General features: G+C 51.1%; 2 protein-coding genes across 3 annotated transcripts in view; one reads left to right on the top strand and one right to left on the bottom strand.

Moving 5' to 3' along the window:
* dock1 (dedicator of cytokinesis 1) overlaps positions 1-24374 on the top strand; it is a 152284-nt gene that overhangs the window by 83502 nt on the left and 44408 nt on the right. The window lies entirely within an intron of this gene.
* LOC132446674 (inhibitory synaptic factor 2A) lies at positions 13-24149 on the bottom strand. Its single transcript, XM_060037089.1, has 4 exons — positions 23658-24149; positions 13963-15274; positions 8278-8349; positions 13-1676 (listed from the first exon to the last, which is right to left on the bottom strand). Exons 2-4 carry the CDS (start codon positions 15267-15269, stop codon positions 1493-1495), a joined length of 1563 nt encoding a protein of 520 aa, XP_059893072.1. The 5' UTR covers positions 15270-15274; positions 23658-24149; the 3' UTR covers positions 13-1492.

The raw sequence follows: 24374 nt of genomic DNA, 5'->3' as shown, positions 1-24374 counted from the left end.
GGGGGGGGCAATGCTGCTTCTTGGAAATTAACGAAACCAATTTTTTCTTTTTTCATTTGAAAGTCATTTTAAAATCCTCTTTCCTTTTGTTTAGAAATTGTTTCTTGGAAAAAGCTAGAAAACATCCCGTCTTAAATCAGATTAAGAATGTTAAAATAAAGCCCCCACCCTACATACACACTGACCCTAACCCTGCTCTGTACTATTGGAAGGCCCTGGTTGAGGTCAGAGGTCAGGGGTGGCCCCTACACCACCCCCCCTCCCCCCACCCTCCTCTCCACTGATTGGCTCCCGTTAGAGACGTCTTCGCTGTAGAGAGAGAGTTGATGTTGGCTGGCTGGTTATATTGAGTTGGAAGTATTTAAATTATTTACTACTTTCTACGACTGTGAGGTGCAACATTTAGGGGTCCACTGAATGCGGTCTGCAAAAATCATAAGGCCTTAAATGAGTTGAAACAAAGATGCCTCTCTCTGGCTGAAGTTCGAATATTCCTGTACATTTTAAAAATGACTGACTGTTATGTGTGTATTGTAATAATTTCCGGAAAGTAAACAAACAAACCTCTGATCAAAAAGTCATTGATCCTTAGCTTGTTTGATATTTCAGAAAAATAGGAAAGGCTGAAAAAAATAACTCAGCGAGCAACATTGTCCTCAAATCTCATCTTCCTCGTCTTGGATGAATGACCACCTTTCTTCCCTATATTGTGGGTAAATATGACTTGATAAAGTCAACATATTTAGGAGGAGTGTTAAAATATTCTTTATTATTAGCATTAATATTTTCTTTTGGAGAAACGGTATCCTGAACATTGGTAATTGTGCTTTGCCGGTACAGTGATAGGCTGCGCTGTCGTGTTCTCTCAAAGTCTGTGAATCTCAAGTGTCCATAAGTGGAGTATAAATAAGGTTGAGAAAGTCGCAGGAATCGGTAAACAATTAAATCGTACTCCGTTATAATTCAGCTAGAAAAATATATGCAAGTAGATAGATGGGAAACCGTTGTATTTTTTTCTTCGCTCCTTTACGATTCCCAGAAGAGCTGCGTTAGTATAATCCCACTCTCCTCTCGTGGAAACAAGTTTTAAAACATCCGCGAAACACGTGTGTTACTTTTTTTATTTTCTCCGTAAGCGTCCCAAAATCCAATTCCAAATCCCCCCCCCCCCCCCCCCCACGTTCCCGGCCGACTCCCCGGGGTGCCTCCAGGTCCCGGTGTATTCCATCCCGATCCTCCTCCCGTATCACAGCAGAGCAGCTCTGCAGTGGCACCACAAAAGGGAACAAGAGGAGAGGAACCATCCCGGAGTGACCCCTTCTCATCCGGGGAACGTCACCGCCAGGTGTAATCTCCCAGTGGGGGTCCGGGGAACGTCCCCACTGCCGGTCAGGACAGGTGTAATCACCCTGTTGGGAGGGTGAGGGGGGTGGGCGTCGACTCTGTGGACCGAAGCGCGGTCTTCTTTTAACTCTTCTTCTGCATCCGGGGTTCAAAGGAACCAAAGTTTCCAGCGCGGGTGCTTCTTGGAGTCGGCTTTGGACTTGCGTTTGGGCGTGGAGGTGAAGGCCTCCTGGGGGTAAGGCAGCGGGGGGAATCCAGACTCCTCGGGGGGGCACAGCCTCTTCATTAGAGGCTGCAGCTTGTCCTCCTGCTGTTTGAAGTCCAGCTCCACACTGCAGGGGAGGGAGGGGAGGGAGGGAGAGGGGGGGGAGAGGAGGGACGGGGGGAGAGAGGGAGGGGGAGGGAGACGGGGGGAAGAGGGAGATGGGGGGAGAGATGGAGAGAGGTTGAGAGGTAGTGGGGGGGAGAGGGAGAGGGGGGTAGAAGGGGGTGGAGAGAGAGAGAGAGAGAGACAGTGAACATGAGAAGCAGACCTAGACAAAGCTATAACTTGGCAAATGTAAGTATTGCCGGATTGTAAAGAGTAAAACTGGGAATCCATTGAAAGACACAAGGCATGGAAACACATTTCTTTCAGCACGACACACCACATTATTGTTTTGTGTTCTACTGCAATATGGTACAACACCTCACTCCATCTCTCCAGTTCTTTATGCATACAAAGGTGGGAGTGCATTGAGCCTTCCCTGACTTAAGGTTCCCTCGGTCGCTCGCACAGTAGCAGAGTACATCCCGGATCTAGTTTAGTGTCTCTGCTGCATCCACCTCCTCCTTCACCTCCCGGGGAAGAGAAGACCCTCAGCAGTTTTATCCTGGAGAATACTGGGTCACTGGGAGACAGGTGTGCAGAGAATACCCTCTGAAATGATCTCCGGCACAGAGTTTCTTTGTTAACCCCCACTGGGCCACAAAAATCAGCAAGACACAGAAAAAGAAACGTACACAACATGTCTGCTTTAAAACACGCTTCTCCGAGGGTGTGTTTAAGGAGTTTATCTGTGCGGGGCGTCCTCTACGTGTTGTGTAATCCCGCGGGAACCCGTTCTCCGACGGCTAGCTTCAGCTAAGTGAAACTCCGATTAGCGCCGCCGTGCTAAGTGTTGCGCAGCGCTAATCTGCCAGAGCCTCCTCCCCCCCCCCCCCCCCCCCCCCCCTCTCTCAGCGCCGCGAGCAGATGCCGCTCGCTTATCGGTGAGGGAGCCCGGATCCGGGTCAGAAAGTCCCAGCATGCCTTGTCTAGACTGACTCCCACTGCGGGGGCAGTGTTGTTAACAACACACAGTGTGTGTTGTTAACCACTGTAAGGGATTAGGGCCCCTTTGAGTTTGGAAGCCCCGCCTCCTGTGATGTCACCGTAGTTGGCAGGTCTGTTGCTGAGTGGCGTTTAAATATTTCACTCCCACTTTGTTGTATATTTTTCTATCTTTGGGTTTAAAGAGCACCTATTATGCTTTTTCGACTTTTATGACCAATAAACGTTGTTATAATAATTTATAATCATGTTTAACCATACTAAAGTGTCAAATAATGACGTACATGCATTTAGACGTATTCCCTGCTGACCGTCTGGGGTGGCTGTGCAGAGCCCTAAACACTCGGGATGCCGGTCGCCATTCACTTAATACTTAATATTTCCGGGATTTATCTACGTAGAACAATCAAGATTTTCCATGTATGGTAATGCTGCGACATGCTCTTCCGGAAGGTAACCAATCACAACGGAGTGGGGTTGGCTGGAGGGGGGCGAGGGGGAGGAGAAGGACGAAGCAGAGTGTTGACAGAGAATGCTGAAAGTGCCCAGATGAGAGTTTCCCGAAAATCTACATAATTTTTTGCGCTGTGATTCGTGTCAGGTTGCTCTGTAGGAGTCATTAATAAGAAATTAAGACCAGAAAACCAGAATAATAGGAGATCTTAAAGAAGTTTTTTATTATTTTGCTGGCGGCCATCCTGATTAGTTTGCCCTTTAGTGCTGAAAACAAGAAGTCAGGCGCACTGAGTGTGATTCGAGCACACTCGTCAAAATCGGGTGGGTTGCAACCATAGAAGGACTTCATTGTGGACGGTGTCGCTATGCGTCTCAGGCCACTGGTCTGAAGCGCCCATCTGCGCTTTAATTAAAAACCGCCGGCAATTTTGCAATCAAACTTTTAAAATGTGTATCATGTAAATCTAAGCGTGCACATTTGATTGGAGAAGAAGAAAACTTCAATCAGGGCGCTAAAGACCGAGTCGACCTCAGAGTGCTGGATGCCGAACTCAACCGCTCAGCACTTTGCTCTTCCTGTACTTTGCACAGCGTGCAGAATGCTGCAGCTATTTGCAATTAATCAGGCAATGCGGTCCGTTCATTAGACCGGCACAAATGTTGTCCTATTTCTGAAAGGAATTTGCATGACTGTGCGTGTGTGTCTGTGTGGGCGTGTGTTTGTTGCTGTCCTGTTAATCTTACAATGTGTGTCTCCGCGGACGACAAAGTTTGTGAGTTCAAACTGCTTGTAAACATTAACAGCAAAACGTCTTCTTAGCACATCCCAAGAAAATCTGTGTTGGCGTCTTCAAAGTTAAGAATTAATATCAGCACTTGCATTGAAAGGAGCGAATCTCTGAAAAGGTATAACCTTAAAAAAAGATTACCTTTCCTCGATCGATTTCTCTGAGCAAGGACATTTTCAAGTATGTGACAGCATGATTAGAGAAATACTTAATGCCATCATTTACTCCCACTTTCACATCTTCTCAGGGGTCGGTATGGTATCAGGTCTAGTCCCAGTGGCTTTGTTCACAAAAGGCTCAGATTTGAGGTTAAAGGTCATGCAGACATATGGCCCCCCTTAGCTCGCTGGACTTCAGAGCTTCCACGCAAGGGAAGGGCTAATGTACTCCCAAACCCGAGTTTGTACAACGAGAGAATATCACCAATGCTGCTCAGTCCCTAGTAACCTGCTCCTTTTATTTCAATTACCCCTTTTCCCTGACAAATACTACAGCGATAAAACAACCGTGTCAGTCAATGCATCCTTACGAGGAAGTATTCGTAACCAGTTACACAATCGTATATCTCCTCATCCAGATATGGTAGAGGTCTATAATGAAACACACACTCGCACACCTGCCCTCCATCAGGTTGTTCACATGCGTTGGTTCGAAGCCACAGGCTACACGGCGTCGTTGCTTCTCTCCCAGCCCATGCTAGCCCCCTGAGCCTGTGTTTAAGGCACCGTTCTGCCTACGTTTGTCTCACTCGCATAAACAGACTGATTACTGTCACTCTTCACAATCCCTAAATACACACACTGTCACTCCAGCAGTCAGCAATTACCAGGTGTACACATGCACAAGCTGTGTGCTATCTGTCACCCTGTCACCCCTAATGGTGAATGATGAATGACTTTAGGGGTTTGACAGAAAACTTCCCATAATGCATCGCTTGGCGTCCGTTTCAGAAGCGCATCACAAGCAGTTTGGCGCATGTTAGGCAGCCCATGGAACCGTGTGTGTGTGTCTGTGTCTGTGTTGTATCTGGAGTCTGTATCTGGTCTACTTTTACCTGGAGAGGTAATGTCAATGCTGTTGGCATTTTTCTACCCTTTCGCCTGGGACCCGAAAAGGGCAAGGAGGCTGGAGGCCGGAGCGTTGCCGGTACACAGCCTGTTCAGCACTTTAGGACTCTGTGACTCTTTAACTGGCCAATCCCACTGCTTTTCTCTGTCGTTCCCACCTACTACTTCTCCTCCACTCCACCTGCCTCACGTTTTGGATCTCATAGTGAGAGCCAATCAATTTTTAACTTTTGAACCATGTACGGCACTTTGGCCAGTGAAAACTGTGTTTAAATGTGCCTTATAAATCCATTTTACTTAGTTACTATAAGTCTGCAGAGGTGAGTGATCTCGTCCTTAACGCGTTCATCGCTGTTTTCCAGTGCGAAGGCTCTTGTTGCTTCATGTAACGCTGGGTGTTTTAGCACACCTCACCTTGTGATTCCCAACCGCTCCGGGCCTGGCGGGAGAACAATGTGTTCTCTCAACAGGCCTCCTGGCAGTGTCTCTGTCAGGTCACAGCTTAACACTGTGCCCTTGAAACCTTTACTTTTTTTGCCCCTCATTTTAGCCTAGCCTGTTCAGTTTTACGTATACATTTGCAGGATCTTTTTCTGGACATAATCTGCTCATGCGGTTCTCTCAGGTTGTACGTCTATTGGGCATATTAAGCCCTCCCACCTCCCCCCTCCCCACCTCTTGTGTTCATTCGCCTGAAGGGGAGCAGTGAGGAGACCACCACGGATGGATGGGCCTGGAACCTCTTAGACCGGTGGGGTTATTTAGGGACACACACTCATCCCTGGATGTGTGTGTGTGTGTGTGTGCTGCTGGAGACTTGATCCAGGAACTGTTTTCGTGTCCAAAGCACCCACAGTCCAAATTTCCATTTTATGTAGCGCATCCCAGAAAAAAATGAAATCATATCGTACTAACAGAGCAAAGCAGGCAGAGCGCGAGTGTGGCAGATTTTGTAAATGGGACAAGAGGATGCGTTAAAAGGGTTCTGGGTGCCGGTGGTCCGTAGCCATCTCCCTGTCTGCGCTTATCACAGGCTTTTGCCGACCTGCAGTTGTTGTTGTGGCGTAGCAGTCGTTTAGTGTGTTGTGTTGCTACAACTGTACACGGGTCGAATTCGGACTCTGGCTAACTGCACGGATCGCTCCATGTCGATCCCACACTGCTAGCCCCCCGCCTGCACACAAACCCTGTTTCTGTTTGCTGTGTGTGGAATAACACGTGCGATTGGCCCTCCCCATACACAGGCTGTGTCACCGCAGCAGGGGCTGGCTTCATGGAGATCCCTGTAATTAGATTGATATTTAATCTACCCTGCCCGGGTGAATGAGACGGCTATATCAGACTCTGTGTCCAATCGTCACGATTTACCGCAGCAGGCGAGCGGTGACGGAGGGCCCGGTCAATGGGACTGGAATTCTGCCCCTTCTGTCGAGTGTAAAAAAAAAAATCCCCTGGCAGGCTGAAGGTGTCAAATGGGAGTCTGCCTTCATGGGTTGAGGTTCTGTTTCCCCTCCATTTTAATCTGCAGGTGACAGCAGTTCAGTTCCAAGCCGCTTTTGAATCCCTTTTGCATTGCTATTTTCAGCGCTTTCCCCCCGCTGTTTTATTCCTGCCTTGTGTTCACGTACGTCTTTTTTGAAACACTTGGTGTCATGCCCGGGTGGGACTGTGAGATCTGCCCGGGACTACAGTATGTGGTGATAGACTCCCTTGTCGCTGATGGCTCACCCCAGAAAGCTCACCTTGGTTTTAGAGTAGTCGTTAGACCGTGGGACACTGTGCACTCTACAAACTACTAAACATGTCTCCTCTCGGCAACACAACACCGCCCTCAGTGGAGTCTGCCGCAGTATGTCAAGAGACTACTGAGCGTGACATCCTCACTCGAGGATAGGAAATGGAAAATCAAAAACATGGTACTCGTAGACAACTCTGCTGTACTTTGGGTTTTTACCTATACCCTCTTTTGGGGCTGTGACTTGTGCTAACAGACTCTTGTCAGCTGTCTTGGGCTTCACACAGGCAGCGGTGTCGAGTCAGCTGCTCTACACAGCCAGGCCTTATTAACACTAGCCTGCAAACTGTGGACAATTCCCAGGGAGATGGCTTTCCACTATGATAATAGGAGTAAAAAGCAGGCACATAATACATGTTCAGCAACTGATTGAACTTAAAGCTAAAAGATTTAGTCCCGGTCGCTTGTTCCTTAGATACAGTCTTTGAGTACCATCTCTCTTTCAGGGCAACAGAAGTAACCCGACAGAACCTCGTTAGACCAGAGGGTTGTTTATCTCTGGTTGCATAATACAATGTTATATAATGCAGCCTCAAAAGTCTTTCTGCCACCTCCTGAAAACAAACTCTCTTCACCCCCCCCCCCCCCCCCCCATAGTCCCCAAAACGTTGTAAAAACACCCCTCTGAACAAGATGTGCTGCAGTGCGACTCTCAGACTAGGCTGCATCTCCATCCTGGTTCTACTGAATTGTATTTCGTATAAAAGACAAGTTCTTCCTCCCCTTCGCGCCACCCAAGGCCTCACGGGGACATCTGTGGATATGTAAAGCCCTGACACATTTCTGTCCGGGCCACTACTCCCACGATGGCTGTAGGAGCAAAGCAAATGGACCCCAGTACCGTCCGTTTAGCTGTCAGCAGCTCATTGTAGTGATAGCCAGAGGCTTAACTAGTATTGTGAACAGTAAGCAGATTGTGCTATGGTTCCTTTCCCATTGGAGTGCGGGGTACAAAATGCCAACAGAGTGGTACAGCAGTGGAAACCATCTCTTTGATTTCCCCCTCCCTGGATCTTTTTCCTTTCTCTTGATTTCTCCCTTGTGCAAATTTGTCCACCGGCAAAGAGTCAATCCGGGGTCGTGCATTGTTGGGTTTGAGAATCATCACTAGAGAATCAGACCCCCACGATGCCCCGTCACATGCTGGAAACACTGTCCCCTGAACTGACCCCGACTTTACTCTCTCTCTCTATCTCCCCCACTCTCTATCTCCCTCTCTCCCTTTGTACTGGCTGACCCTCTAAGGTTGATGCAGTGCTAAGTTGCCTCATTCCAGTGATTTTACGTTTGGTTGCACCGCTGTTCCCTGCAGCAGCATAGTGGCGTTATACTACAAGTGTTGGGCGGGTCAGATCCATCTCTCTCTCGGCCCCAAGAGAGGGCTCATGCTGATAGACGTCTCCCTCTCCCTGTATGTTTTCTAACAGGTTACACGCACACCACTCAGCCTTGAAGGAAACAGTAGTCGACAACATTTTATTCATCATCTTAAAGGAAAAGACTCGGGCCACTAACCTGTAAATAATGCATGCGCTGTTGCGACACGTGTCGCAGTTTGCTGTGTCCTGTCCCGTTCGATAAGAGAGGCTGTGGAGGAGATAAGAGTCATGAATGAGTAATTACCATGCATTTGATGCCCATTATATCCCCTCAACCCCTGCCACCATCGCCCCTCATCACAGGCTTTATCCACGTAGCAGCCGTGGGTCTGGGCAGCTAACTGTTCCATCGCTCAGATCCCCACCCAGCTAGCGTTCAGAGCAAGGATGGTTGATGGTTGATGGGTAGTAAAGGCCGATTCCCTGGTTGCTGGGCAGCCCTGCGTCTGCAGACCTTCAGAGTGGACTCTCAGAATGGACCTTCAGAGTGGACCTTGCCTGAATGTAGGGAACTTCTGACAGCTATTGGCTATGGTTAACTAGCACAACGCGGGTAGTACAAGAGAGAGGAGGAATGCCTAATCAAGTGACACACTCTGAAGTCCCTGTTGTTGTGCTACCTGCTGAAGTCCTTACTCACAAATATTTAAGTGAATACTCACTCGGTGCCCCAGATATCATTTTCACTGTTGGAGTTATGACTGCCAGAAAAAGAATTGTCTGAGAGAGTCCCAGCATATAGATTCATACACCAGATGGACTGCCAACGCGGATATATCCGTTCTAATTAGAATTGAGCTGAACCGTTTATCGTGTTGTTGCTTCTCTCCACACAGGAGCGCTTGTCAGTATTACCGCTCGGTTCATATTTCATGACCTTGAAACAAGACGGACTGTTTAATGAGACTCTGCCGGAGTTAATGTGCTTTTCGTCCTGCCCCACGAGAAGATTGGCTGTTGCTGCTTAACGACAGCCGTTGTGAGAAACGGCGTTAGATTGTTATTGACATCGTTCTAAATGGGTCTTTTATTTTATTACAGCCTTTATTCTCGGCTGTCCACGGAATATGTGTGTTGTTATGACCCCTTCTACGCCAGGGACCACTTAAGGCGTGGAGATGCCCATAAAGGGAAACTATTTGGTTACATGCGCCAACGGCTGCCTCGATTGGATTAGCCTGTGGTTTTGTCACGATAGATCACCAGTAATTACCTTGAACATACGGTGGGCTCCCATCACTGAACACACGGAGCAGGAATCAATGCTGCGCTAGTTGGCTTTTATAGTCCTGACCCCCGTTTAGGGCTCTCTTCTCTTAGCCGACGCACCGAGGTGATGCCTGTAAAAGCAGACAATCACCGGCTGGTAACATTCCGCCGAAACACGCGTTGTGTATCGAAACTGCCGTCCCAAAATTGCGCATATTTAAAAAGCCCAGACTTGAGTGCACCGCTTTCCCTCGAAATCAGGCCGACTGTTCTCCACAACGACGGTGTTACAGAGTCTGAACACGGTGTATCGTTCAGACGAGCCGAGGTTGACCTTCAGTAAACAGCCTCCAGTCCCGCCCACAGCAGCGTTGGCTTAAGTGTATAGAGTCGTTGTTCGACGCCTTCCTTTGTTCCCCCCTCTGTATCCACTTTCCCGGAGGACCTTGCGAACCCGCTACGTCTCTCAGGTTCAGGGAGTTTTTAATAAGTATGTTTTTTTTCGCAGTAGCTAGTCGACACAGTGCAGACTTGAAAAACTCTTTAACAGACTCTCTTTTAGAGTTGATGTCTCTGGCCGTGACGCATGCGCCTCTGCACCTCAGCGCTTCCTGAGGTGAAGGACGAGGGGCGCGGGGCGATGCGGACTGGGGACAGGGCTCTGTGTGGTTAATGGGTCTGCTGGGGCCCAGTGGAGCCCCGTACAGGGTATCACGTGGGATGTGTTGAAGCAGAGGGCAAGGTCATCTCCACTCGCACGCGTTCACGCCCAGATGGGCGGATCAATAGTCTCTGATGGTCTGGTTCACCTTCGTGATCGCTCGCTCTCTCGCTTCTGTCTCACTCTCTAATGTGCTGTCTCTCTCTCTTGCAATCACGCTCTTTATGTCTCACTCTCCTATTCTCTCTCTCTCGCTCTCGGTCTCGCGCTCGCTGTCTCTCTCTCTCTCTCTCTCTCATCTCATTTGGGACGTTAGCAATTTAGCAATATCTTCTCATGTCCCCCGCCTGCTACAAAGGTCACCCCCCTCTCCCTCCTGCTACAAGGTGAGCCCCATAGGTCAGCTCCCCTCCCACCTGCTACAAGGTGAGCCCCCCATAGATAATCTCCCCTCCCACCTGCTACAAGGTGAGCTCTCTTATAGGTCACCTCCAGGTGGGGCTCTAAAGACACCGTCACATGCACCTGCGTACTCACTCACGCATCAGAATAGAAAAACCGACATGTGTATTTCTATATTTATATGTATGAGGGCGGACCCTGTGACTGTGCTTAATGGGGGCCGGCGGCCGACATCGGCTGATGACACAGCGAAAGTGTTCCCCTGCGGCCCTTTGTCTGAGAGCGTGCCCAGCGGCCCCAGAGGCAGCGGCTGCCTCGCTACGCAAATAATGACCTCCACGCAGCAGAGGGGAGGGAGGGAGGCGGGGGGGGGAGGGAGGCAGAGGGGGGGGAGGGAGGAGATGGAGGGTGTGTACGTGTTTGTGTGAGTGGTGGCTCACGATTTTCTCTCGAGATCTTCATCGTGTGTGTGTGTGTGTGTGTGTGTGTGTGTGTGTGTGTGTGTGTGTGTGTGTGTGTGTGTGTGTGTGTGTGTGTGTGTGTGTGTGTGTGTGTGTGTGTGTGTGTGTGTGTGTGTGGATTCAGGATGGAGCCTTGCCCAGGCCCCAAGGGGTTCCGTAAGGAGACAACATCTTTCCTCAGATCCCGTTCATGTCCTCTAACCTCCTCTGTCCTCTGGCAGACTGCCAGGCCCTGATTACCTCACATGGAAATAGTAGTGTGGCTCTGTAATTATACAATAAGCTAATAGCCATACCAAGAGCCCTCGCTCTCTCTCTCTCTCTCTCTCGCTCTCTCTCTTTGTCTCTGTGTTCATGTTCTCTGCTTCTCTCCTGCACTACACCATCTTGCTGACGGAGGAAGAGAAGCTTCCAGATGTATCTCCTAATGAAGCACCTCTGATTATGGCCTTGTGATGCGAATCTTCCTCCATCGTTAATACCTGTCATCCTATCCTTATGTGAAGTACATTTATGTGATGACAGGATGTTAAAGCTACGCTAGGCAATTTATCCAAGAAGCATATTTTGTCAATGCGCTAAAATTCTCTTTGCAACCCAGACAGCATTCGATAAATCAAAATATCTGACATAAAAAGGAAGAAATTCAGTATCTATGGCTGCAGCAAGCCCCTCTATAAATCCCTCCAATTATTGCATTCAGCCTGAATTAAATGATCGGGTGGTGCACCTGTCAGTCTAATACATTATAATGGTACCTTGAGTCTTGCTCAAAGCTAGCCAGACCGAGTGCTGGGGTTTGCCTTGAAGGGCCGACTGAAGGGTGGGGTGGGATTTTTTTCGGATGAATACTTAAAAAATCACACTGATTGGTTTCTCAGAGTTGCGTACCCTAGCTGTAATACCGACCAACCCTAGCCCCTAGCCAACGTGTAGGCCCCCATGATGGCTGAACCCTGGCTCTAGCTCACATTCTGTGACGTTGAGTGTACACACAGCGTGGCAGCCCCTGTTCGCTAACAAGAGAAATGGATGTCATGAGGCGGGAGCAGTAACGCAACAGCTGTAATCCCCCGCCGCCCGCGGGCTCCGCTATTTGTCAGTCCGGTGACGTTTGAGCGAGGGTCGAGGAACGGTAATGTAGTGTGACAGAGGCGACAATAGAATTCCTCCCTACCTCACTGACTGAAGAAATGTATAAATATGAGCATTAGTGTTCTGAACCTCCTGGAAATGGAAAGGCACCATTGAACTGAAGTGGATTACAAGAGGCTTATATAATCCTCAGGGACTTTTAGAAGGGTTAGACGTGTAAGGTGGTGATGTGTCTCGAGTGATGGACCACAGATACCTTTAATGGGCTTCTAATTACGACATCCAGGTCATCAAGGTGTGCAGTAAGCATTAGGAAATGTGTTGGGTTTGGACATCTGTTCTCCCTGTTTTACGAGCCTCTGTCGTTCCAAGACTGAGATAGTTTGCTGACTTACTTTCTGAAATGTTGCTGACAAGACTTTGGGGCGGCGTGTAGTGGATTCAGCCCTGTGTGAAGTGTGAGGGGTTCTTTGTTTTCAGATCCTGTTGTCCATCACTTTAAGTGTTCCCTTTAATCGCTCTAATCCTCTTCATCGTTCATTCCTGCCACATTGCTCGTGATTAAATCAGGCATGACGAGGCTGACTCTCGCTTCCTTTCTCTCTGGCTCTCTCTTTTTTTTTCTTCATCTCTTGTTTCTACACCACTCATATGTGTAGAAACACATCTGAGACGCCCATCTCTCCTCTCCTATCCTGCCTCTCTCCTCCTCCTCCTGCCCCTGCCCCTTCTGCCTCCCTCCTCCTCTTCTCCTTCCCCTCCCCTCCTCCTCTTCTCCTTCCCCTCCCCTCCTCCTCTTCTCATTCCTCTCCTGTCCTCCCATTCGATTAGAGTAATCTAATCGAATAGAAGAGGATCATGTTATAAATTGTACCGTTTTCTTTTTCCCCAAACCCGTGAGCCAAACACTTATATTCACCACTGGATCCTGACATTTTGTGCCAGCTTGGTATTCCTTGGATAATGGCTGGACAAGAGTGTGTGTGTACGTGTGTTTGTGTTTGTGTCTTTTTGTGTGTCCGCATTGTTTGAGGCACACAGATGAAGTTTGGGAGGATCACTCAACAAATTGGCTATTTTGTTTGCCTCCGCCTTTGTAATGACAAATCTCTATTCCTGCCCGCTACGTGCCTCTATCCCTAGTCTCTTTTCATAAACTCAAATTCTATCAGCAAGCAAATCGCTTTCACAAAGTTGTTTCATGGGTCTTGGTCTCCACATATCTACATTGTATTGCTCCCACGCGGGAGTCCAAGGCGTTCTAACCAAAGGAGCTGCGACTCAGACTATTCCAGTCTTCTTTCAAATCGCTACAGTTGTTTCCTGAGCAGTTCTCTCTAAACGTCTTGATACCTCATTTAATTCAGACAAACAAGAAAATTAAGGTCAAATAAATTAATATTTGAGTAGTTACAGAGTCCACAATGGATCGTGGTCTTTTTGAAACGCCGGCAGCATAGATGCGAAACGGAGCGATTGTCTTGTCCCCGTCCATCTCTACAGGAAATCTGTTTGCTAATTTGTGCTACTCTAAATCTGAACTCTTTTATGTACGCCATTAGCTACCCTTGGAACGAGCTCACTCTCCTCAAACCACGGCTGTATTCATAATTGATGCTTCTTGCACTTAGTGAGCACTCGTTATCAGGTAAATATCACGAAGGGAACTGCAGACCAGGAGAAAAATAAGGAAAAATCACCCTCATTTCGCTTTAAAGTCACTTGCATTTCAGTTCATAGACACTTGCTTTTCACTTTGAAGTCACTTGCATTTCACTTTAAAGTAAACTTGCATTTCAGTTCAAAGACACTTGCATTTCACTTTAAAGTCACTTGCATTTCAGTTCAAAGACACTTGCTTTTCACTTTGAAGTCACTTGCATTTCAGTTCAAAGACACTTGCTTTTCACTTTGAAGTCACTTGCATTTCACTTTAAAGTAAACTTGGATTTCACCTTAAAGTCACTTGGATTTTCCAAAGCAGAAGACTCACCCTTCTCTGTGGGCCTCGCCCTTCTCCAGCTCCTGGATGACCCCCAGCAGCACCTTGATGGTCTCCTGACTGGAGCTGATCATGTTCTCCATGACCTGCAGCTGTGCTTTAACATCCCCGTCTTTAGTCACTGGCACTATCTGCTTACACGCCTCCGGCGACCCCGGACCCAGCGCCATCGCTCCCCCGGGCCCCCCCGCGCCGCACGGGGACAGGAGAGGAGGGCCCTCCGTGGCCCGTAGAGGCGGAGAGGGCGGCGGCTGCCTCGAGCACCCTGCCCCGGCCCCGGCCCGGGGCAGCGTCTGAGACTGCAGGCCGTTGAGCTGCAGGCCCTTCTTCCTCCTCACGGAGGGGCTGTCCAGACACTCCACCTGCGTGAGGGAGTTCCAGGTGAGGGGGCCCGTGACCCTGGACACCCTGTCCGGCAGGGTGCGGGCCGAGCCCTCCTCCAGGTTCAGCAGCTGCCTCTTGGCCCCGCAGCCCGCCCCGTCCTCCCGCCGCTGCGGCCGGGGCCTGGGGTTCCCGGACGGGGGGACGCTGCAGAGCTGGTAGTCCCCGCCGCCGCCGCCCCCTGGTGGCGCGTCCGGGAGGGCGCTGACCTCCGCAGGGCAGCTCAGCAGCAGAGCGTCAGAGCACAGGCCCGCCGGCGCCCTGTGCTGCTCCACCGTGGCCACGCACTCGTTGGTGTGGAGCAGGGCCCGCGTCCGACGGACCCCGCCCCGGCCGCACGCCGCCGCCGCCGCCGCCGCCTCCTCCTCCTCCTCCTCGTCCAGCCCCCGTCCGGCGAGCGCCCGCGGCGGCTGCGGTGGCGCCCGCGGCGGCGGCACCACCTCCACCACCACGAAGCCGTTGTCGCGGGCCGTGTACGTCTCCACCGCCGCCGCGTGCTTGAAGGTATGGCCCTTCTTGCGCTCGAAGGGGAAGGTCTGGTAGCGCTTGCGCAGGTCGGGCGAGGTCTGCACGCCCGTGCTGCGCGTGACGTTGGGGATGGAGCGGCGTGCCGGCACGGTCATGTACTTGCGGTGCGCCACTTTGTAGGACGAGGACTTGGCGGGCCGGCCCCCGGCCTGCAGGGCGGCGGCCTCGCGCTGCTGCTCGTTCTGCGCCTCGCAGATGTCCTTGAAGCGCACCTGCAGCGCCTTGTTCCGCTTCCGCACCGACTGCTGCTGCTGCTGGCCGGCGTCCAGCGGGTACTTCACCTCCAGGGCCAGCGAGGGGCCCGCAGAAGGGCCCGCCGAGGGGCCCGCCTCCGACTCGGACTCTGAGTGGTTGGTGAGCGTGTACTTGCCAGCCTCCTTGCTCACCATGGTTCCTGAGAGGGAAGGGATTGGGAGTCAAGGGGGAAAGGGGAGTGGGAGAGAGAAGGATAGAGAGGGAGGCGGAGAGAGGGGGGGGGGGGATTGAGGGAGGGGTGGGAGAGGTAGGGAAGGAGGAAAGGGGGAGAGAAAGCGCCGGAGGTCGAGAGATGGAGAGGGAAGGGGGGAGAGAGGGAGAGAGGTAGGAAGGGAGGGAGGGGGGGACGGAGAGAGAGAGTTTTTTAATCGTTACGAACGACTGAGACAAAAGACTGCTCTGATGCCCCCTGCGGAGAACTTGAAGTGAAAAGGGGAAGAACGTCCTGTGTAATGGATGTAATTTACCAGAGCTATTGTTGGATACCAACTATTATTAGCTGTGTATCACTCGTCAAAAATAATTATACAAAAAAAAAATACGGTTATTAAAAAGTCAGAAATATGACCAAGGCACGATCACCACTTTAGGGCTACGACAGGTTTTAATAAGACCTACACTGCAGGGCTTCTAGGTCTTAAGGCCTACCCTGCAGGACTACCAGGGGTATCAATGCAGCCTACACCACACTGCTACAAGGTGTTCTGCAAGGCCTACACTGCAGGGCTTCCAGGGGTTTTAGCATGGCCTACAAAAACTAATCTGTGCGGATTTCCATGAAGCTCCTCTAATCTCTCTCTGGCTCTGGCTCGCTCTCTCTCTCTCTCTGTGTAACCAATGACACCAATTTAGTCATGTTATTATTGGCAGTAAAAGCGCCTTACAGTCAGTGCTATTTGTGTGCAGCCTCCCTTTATTTGTGATAAACGTTTCTGTTCAGTTGCTATCCTTATATGCACACACACCCACTGAAACGCACGGACGCATACATGCACACTCACAGACACACAAACAGGCAGAGGCCACGGTGGAACACAACAGAGTCCAGGTCTTACTTCCCTTCTTTTTTCTGCAGTAAGAGAAGCTCATTCATCCTCCAGTCCATACTGGTGCCTCGTGCACCTTCCACTCTCTATTTAACACGAGGATCAGCACATGAAGTACATACAGGGCTCCCCTCCCCGCCCTAACACTTCAACACAGGTTGTAGATACTGGCTGCAAGCCATCCCCGTCGCATTGAGAATCTCTTCCCCCATCCCTCATGCGTCCCCTGCCTGCCCAGGTAGAGAGCGCCTGCTGCCTGTGATAGCTGCTCCCCCAGCGACAGCATGCTAATTTTCAATGAGCCAGCGGTCCAGACCGGCGTGGAGATGCTGGATACGATATCATCCTTATCACTCTCAGTGTGCTTGCACCGTCTGCTGACTGTCTGCAGAATGTATCGCCCTTCCGCTACACCCGCACCTCTGGTTTCACCTGCATGCGATCACACACACGCACACGGACACAGATACGCACGCACACCAACACACACGCATACTCCTCTCCGCCCCAATTTAATCACGAACCACACCTGCTGTTTGTTATTCGATCAAAGAACAATCTGATATGCGATCCTTGTATACTAGTGGCGAAAGAGTGATATACTAGGGGAGGAAGAGCGAATATATTAGGAGAGGAAGAGAGACTATACTAGGGTAGGAAGAGTGATATACTAGGGCAGGAAGAGCGAATATATTAGGAGAGGAAGAGAGACTATACTAGTGGCGAAAGAGTGATATACTAGGGGAGGAAGAGCGAATATATTAGGAGAGGAAGAGAGACTATACTAGTGGAGGAAGAGTGGCAATACTAGTGGAGGAAGAGTGGCTATACTAGTGGAGGAAGAGTGGCTATACTAGTGGAGGAAGAATTAATATATGAGGGGAGAAGATTGAATCTATAATTGGAGCAATAGTGCATTTACTATTTTAGGAATAGTGAATAAACTAGTGGAGGAATAGTGAATATGTGATTAGAGGCATAGTGCTGCGATGCTTCCTCTGATAAAGGGGTGCCCTGGGGGGTGCCATCACCTCTCTGTCTAATCTGTGGACGTTATTAACAGCGGCCCCGGATCTCCTCCCTGCCAACCGGCTCCTACGTACGGAGCTGTGTGCAGACTAGCCCATTCCACATGCACCTGGGCCGGCATCTGTGCTGCGGCTCCTCAGCTGCTGGGCGAGGTTCAAGGCCTAGGGGGCCGCGGGGAGACGCTATATTAAAGCCTCTTCAAGTCCCCGCGGTGCCCAGCGATGGTTTGGATGCAGACTCGAACACAGCGGGAGGCTAGCATCACTGCTCCGAGAGGCGGGCCCGCCTGCTGAAACATGGGCTGCTGCTGCACTTTAATGTTCCGCACGACAACATAACACAAACGCCATTAGTCCTTGGCTGTTGTTTTTTAATGTTGGTACAAAGGAGGAGGAAGGCTGCATAATTAATGAAGAGCACAGCACAAGTCCGTGGGCAGCACGCTACGGTCCACACAAGCACGTTTAAGTCGTCGGTGTTGCCGTCGGAGGGTGTGCCGAACATGCTGCACAGCGCGCCGCTGTGAGATCTTCGGCGGAGGGGACTTAGGAGCAGAGTGTGCTTAATGATTAGAGGGTGACCCTTCCTCAGCCTCTAATGACTTGGTAGTTAAAGATTTAGGGGCTTATAATGTGAGCACATCACAGGGGCAAGCGTTTTAATCACATCAGTAAAGGGACTCATATGCTTTGTGACCCCTCCCAACGAAGACAAACACATAAATGTGTGGCAACTTTACGAATAGAATAAGAAGTATTGCCCATGAAGTCTTCAAGAATCTCTTTTACACACTTATTGTATGTTGTACGTCCATGCACACAGAAATAGTACTTAGCATTGTGTAGCATCTTACCCTAGCTATCTTTGTCGTATACAGGGAATGGGTGAACCTAGCAATTGTTATTCCTTGGCACTGGGCCCTGAACATCGTTGCTATACCGACAGAGATATATTGTTGTAGCTCTTTCTTCTAACAAATGTACTTATTGTAGGTCACTTTGGATGAAAGCTTCGGCTAAATTTGAAAATGTAAATGTCTTGCTGCCGGGAGTGAGCCAGGCTCTGCTATCGCCTTCCTCAGGCAGAAGACATGTGTTGGCCTCTCCACTTTGATCCCTCCACTCCCCTTGCGGCCATCGCACCCATCCAAAGTTAATCCCCTTGCCTGCCTTCCCCACTCTCCCAAATGAGGCCGGTTTTGACGGTGAGAGGTCTCGCTGAGTGTGATCAGCATCAATTAAACATCGGCTCCCATCACGCCGAGCACAGGATGTTCCCTTCCCCCGAGGCGAGGCGGCGGCCCTCCTAACTCCAGGAGGAGGCCTCCTGCTTTGAGTTTAGCGCAGAACCCATGACATGCAGGATGTGAACACCGTGCAGCATCACTGCATCGCATCGGGCCGAGTGGAGAGGCTGAGCTGAGGACTGGGCCGGACGTGTCCACGTGTGTGACACTGCAAGGTGTATCCGTTCCCTTCCGCACCACAGATGTCATTTTTCGCCAAACGTCATCCCTAAAACACCCAGGGGGCACCCGTTGCGTAACCACCCACGGTGACTCATCACACCGGAACGCCCAGCCCGTGCCCGCCCTTGCCCTGTTTATAGGGGAGGTGGGGGGACTCAGTCAAGGGAACTGACCCACAAAACCGGAGAAAACGGCCAAAAACAACAGAAAAAAAAAACTGTGCGTCACGCCATGATGTGATGACACCGTGGGCGGCCATGGTTTGCCCACATGCACCGCCACACGTTCTGCCCGTGTTAAGGGCCTGAGTCTGGGAATTGGGCGGGCACAAAACACGTCCAGCCGTGGTTCTCTGTCTCACTCGCGGACAGGCCTGCGTCTGGGGCTTGGGCCAGGCCAAACGCCGGTCCTGTCCGCAAAACCACCGAATAACCACCCAGACAAGAGTCAATCCCAGCCCCGCTACGTGGGTGACCGGAGAGGTTGCTGACCGCCACAGATGCCCACGCCCTCACGGAGAGTTCCGCTGACGAATTGCCTGCTCTTCACCGAGGGCAGAGGACGGTGATGTCCTGACGCAGTTAACTATGGCCTCATTTGCATGAGTGCGTGAGGACGCGTGAAGAGAACACTCGTCACCGACCCTCCGAACGAGTGGACTGCTACTCGGTTTATCGTGTCTCGGTTCAAACCCAAGGTGTCGCGGTAGAGTCGGTGGTTCCGTGAGCTCATGTCGCCTGATTCAACCTCTGTCTGTTTGCGATGGAGACAGAGGAAGTTCAGTGTTCCTTGTTTAGTGCTGAGTTCAGGCTGTGGTGACTACCCCCTCCGCTCTGCCACAGAGACGTCTATTAATAGGTCAGTGAAAAACATCACGATTCAACGCCGTGGATATTCCGTAGTCGTATCTGATCCCGCCGGCACCAAAGCTCGGCAGCCTCTGTGTGAACTTTTAAATGAGCAACTTTTTGCTAAAGTAATAACACATTTCTCACTACCACTGGGAATCGTGCATCTTGGAAAGGCTTAATTTGAGTACTCCATGTCAGTCCCCCGTTTTGTTCGTTGAAAGAACTATGACATTTGAGTGCTCACCATGAAATGTGTACGTCAAAACGGAGGTGGGCTGGGTCAGAAAGGAAATTCATCAGAGATGTGTTGCGCTTTGAACACTGATGGTGAGAGGAAATGTGCTTGTTTATCTCAGCAGCAGAGCAGAATCGGCCTGAAGATTCCACTTCCAGTGTGAACTGCCCTACTCAAACTCTGTTCTAATCCGGATGCATCTACTCTACTTACATCTTACACACACACTCTGTTGTTGCTCACACACTACTACTCCCTCAAATGCCCCTGCCGGCCATAATCACACACGGCTCGTCTTGAAAAAGTCTTTAAATCGTCTGTTACGAGCACGTAAAGCAGAGTCCTCAAGAGTGTGTCCGGGCAGAACATTATCTTTTGTAATTAATGTACAGCACCATAAGAGCCACCAAAGTCGTCACCAAAGAGCCACGGTGAACCACACAGGCTGGCTCATTAAGCACCAGGTAGGGTTCAGGGAGCTCGCTGGAGGGCGCACACCCAAAACCTCCTGCCTCCGAGTCGAACTCATTATAAAACGTGATGACTTGCAGATTTGGCTCTGAATGGAAGTTTCTCGTGCGACTTAAGATTACGAATATCAATAAGCATTTCTTAGTGTGCTTGACTGAAGCTCCGCTAGGCAGCAGGTCCCACCCAGGATGTCAAGTCAGGATCCATCCATTTGTTAGTTTTTTCGCGTCATCTATATTCCACTTTGCATTATTGACATGAAATCCCCAACCTTGGTCAACATTGCTTAAACAGTGCATGGGAATGGTAAATGGACTGCATTTATATAGCGCTTTTCTAAGCAGTGGCCACTGAAAGCGCTTTACAATATTGCCTCACATTCACCCATACGTGCACCAAAGGCTGGGTAAACCATGCAAGGCGACAGCCCGCCAGCTCGTCTGGAGCAGTTGGATTGAGGCGTCTGGCTCAGGGACACCTCGACACTCAGCTAGGAGGAGCCGGGGATCGAACTAGCGACCTGACATTTTACCAGCCAACCCCGTTTTATCTCCTGAGCCACATGCCGCCCAAAAGAAGGAACACATATTTGTTGTTTTATAAAATGGTGCAAAACAGTGTTTTGAACATCGTGCTTTACGTTATGGACGATTTCAGTCTGTTAACATGAAACTGCAGTCGTCCGTTTAAGGTCACTAATGTCCTCCAGGGAGCAGAGAGAGCGGAGTTTTGACCCAGGCAACGCGGGCATCACCCAGGCACCGGAGCGTTGTCGTCAGGATTCACAGGGTCACTCCTTCTCTTACTCACAGTTTCTCTCTGAGCTGTAATGTCTGTCTCTGTCCGTCTGTCTCTCTATCGTTCTGTCTCTCTCGCTCTCTCTCTCTCTCTCTCTCCCTCTCTCGCTCTCTCATATGTTCTCTCTCACTCCGTGCTTTCTTCTAGGCCACTTAAGTAGGCTGTGATTTCAAGAGGCGATGTGTAACTGGAGAAACCTCCCGCTACTGCGATTCCTCACAACTCAGACTGATCCCCCCCCGGCAGAGCGCTCGCGACACACATCCACGCACAAACACAGACGCACACACACGCCTTAACACCCACACGCTCAAATAAACAGTCCCGTGTCTGGTGGGAGGGAAGCGTGGAGAAAAGTGGCAGATTAGATGAAAGACTAAATATACTGCCTCCTTGGCTGCTCTTAGGAAAGCAAGAACGGAACAGAGGCAAGGTCATCTCTGAGGCCTGTGAAGTAAAGTAGATGTTTGGGTTGTGTAGGTGTGTGTGTGTGTGTGTGCGCACCCCCATTCAGTTTGGCAGGACATTAAAAACGCACTACAGAGTACGACCTATGGAGAGGAATAGTTTCAGCTCCGTGAGCGGTATGATACGACAGCTTCTGGGGAAAGTTTGCGTTTGACTCCTTTGGATTATCTTTGATGGTCTCTCTGCAGGATTGTAGACGTTTTTTTTTCCTGACATTGTGTGTCCTTCTAGATGAGCGTTCTAGAATGTGCTCTACTTTGAAGACGAAGTGATCGGATGGTGCCGCTGACATTTCAAAGAGGTTACCAAAACAAACAGGACATCTCCGAAAGCAAAGCATAATGCAGTGGATTGCCACTCAAACTCCCACCTTAAGAAGGCCTTCCCTTCTAGACGCCAAGCAATGCTCATTCAGGAGTGTCCCTGTTTCAGCTTTGATTTGAATCCTATGAGATTCAAAAAAAGCCCTTTTTGGGCTGGGAGTCCTAGGAAGGAGGGGGGGGGGGGGGGGGGGGGGGTGCTTGTTATCCCCATGGTTACAACTCGCTATCATCACACCCACCATATCATCACACCCATTATCATCGACACAACTATCCTCACACCCACAAAATCATCACAACCACTTCAACCGTAAATCAAACATTTACACGCACAGTCACACACGGCAACACCAGGTAGGGGGCATTAGGTGTGCAGTGTACACACAGAGTTGGGGGGGGGGGGGGCACACAAACTACCAAACTCTTAATGAATAATCCCATTAGCACATGAAAGGCCACTGCTGGCCTCTACTCACAGACGTTTGTTTGGAGGGAGAGTGAGAGGCACCAGTAGCAGAACACCCAGGGGCCACCGGGGGCCCGTCGGGCTGAGCAGCCAGCCCCGACGCTCCTGGTCCCAGGTCCGGTTCACAGGACCTCACTAGACCTGTCCCAGCAAGGCTGTCCCCAAAGGGGGTGTGTGTGTGTGTGTGTGTGTGTTATACAAACACCTGATGCAAGACGTTTAATGGCAGCTTTGTACACCGTGGCTGATGTCTGGGCGTGTGGGTGGGTGTCTGTGTTTGGGTGAGAGTTGAAGTCCCCAAGGAGAGGGGCGGGGCCAGGTGAAGGGGGTGGGGCTATCTGTGATGGTGACGTGTGAGGTACGCATGACCTCGTGAGGACAATCAAGATCTGATCTCTGTGTCTTTATCTGTCCTTGTACCTCTCTCTCTCTCTCTCTCTCTCTCTCTCTCTCTCTCTCTCATCTCTCTCTCTCTCTCTCTCTCTCTCTCTCTCTCTCTCTCTCTCTCTCTCTCTCTCTCTCTCCTCTCTCTCTCTCTCTCTCTCTCATCTCTCTCTCTCTCTCTCTCTCTCCCATAATCTCGCTCTGACGATGGGATTAAACAGGAGAAGTGATGTACTCAACAAACACACACATTCACACGGGGGACACATGCATCTGTGGTATGATCACCCCCCGCCCCCTCTGTCCTAATGAACGGCGAGCTCAGCTGGACACATTAATCTAGATTACTTCACAGCCAAGCCCCCCCCCCCATCAGGGACCAACGCACTACCCTACTCGTCATTACGGATTCCGTGCGGTCATAAACTCTCTCTCTCTCTCTCTCTCTCTCTCTCCTCTCTCTCTCTCTCTCTCTCTCTCTCTCTCTCTCTCTCTCTCTTCCCCCACTGGTCAGCGTGATGGGGGGAGGATGGGCGAGCGAGTGGAGGAAGTGCAGCATCATGCAAGCGAGCGTGGTCTCAGCGAGGAGGTCTGGCCCTTCTCTCGACCCCCCCCCCGACAGCCGCGGTCAGCGGTCCACGTAGCCGGGGGGGCTTCCTCTCCGACTCCCCACAATCCCAAACGTGTATTTCAACTTTTTCGATCAAATCAATTCACCGCCACAAATCCCAGAACTCCGACCACGACAACACATTCCAGGAGGAGAGAATCCAGCCCACGACTTAACGCGTGACATCCAATCAACGACGCCCCCCTGCCTCCTCTCCCCCCCCCCCCCCCCCTCTCCCCTCTCCCCCCCCCCCCCCCACCCCCCCCCCCGGTCTGACCGCGTCCTGGCTCACCGCTCCGCCGGCCGGCCAGCGAGAGAGCGAGCCGGGGAGCGGATCGACGGAGCGGAGCGCGGCGCCGCCGAGAGCACTCACCTCAGACGCTGAATCACTGGTGCGAGGGGGGAGACGGGAGCCCGGGTGCGCGGCCGTGCCGGTGTAAGTCCATTCCCCCGGGGGGGCGAGTTGGGAGGAGGCTGAGCCCAGGCAGAAGTTGGGGGGGGGGGGCAGACGGAGACGGCGGAGGCAGGGGGTGGAGGTGGAGGTGACGGAGGCACGCGGGCTGTGGCGGTAGTTCCCGGAGTTGTTGCACATCTGCTCGCAGCGATCCGCTCCCTTCAGTCCGCGGTGAAAGTCGACGCTTCCCCGCTCTTCCTTTTTTTTTTTTTTTCTTCTTCTTCTGTTTTTTAACCACCCTCTCCTCTCCCTCTCCTCCACCCGCTCTTGATTTCCCCCTCCGTTCCTCCTCCTCCTCCTCCTTCTATCCAACGCTCTCGCTGTGTGGCGGGAGCCAGGTTCTCACTCCCCCGCTCTCTCTCTCTCTCTCTCTCTCTCTCTCTCTCTCTCTCTCTCTCTCTCTCTCTCTCTCTCTCTCTCTCTCTCCCCCCCTCTCCTTATCGCTCATGCACGCGCACACACGTGCACCTCCCCCGACGGCGGCTGGTTCACATCCTAGCCGCGGCTGATCTCGGGTCGTCCGCGGCAACGCGGCGGCGCGTGCAGAGCCGGTGTCTCCCCCCTCCCTGCGTCTGGCCGCTGCGATTGCGCTGGTGTCTCTCTCCCGTCCGTGCGGTCTCTCCACGCCGGCCAGTC

This window comes from Gadus macrocephalus, chromosome 18 (genome assembly GCF_031168955.1).
Source record: "Gadus macrocephalus chromosome 18, ASM3116895v1".
Lineage (NCBI taxonomy): Eukaryota > Metazoa > Chordata > Actinopteri > Gadiformes > Gadidae > Gadus > Gadus macrocephalus.
Note: the sequence above shows the minus strand (reverse complement) of the source record. Positions and strands in the feature narration are given on the sequence as shown.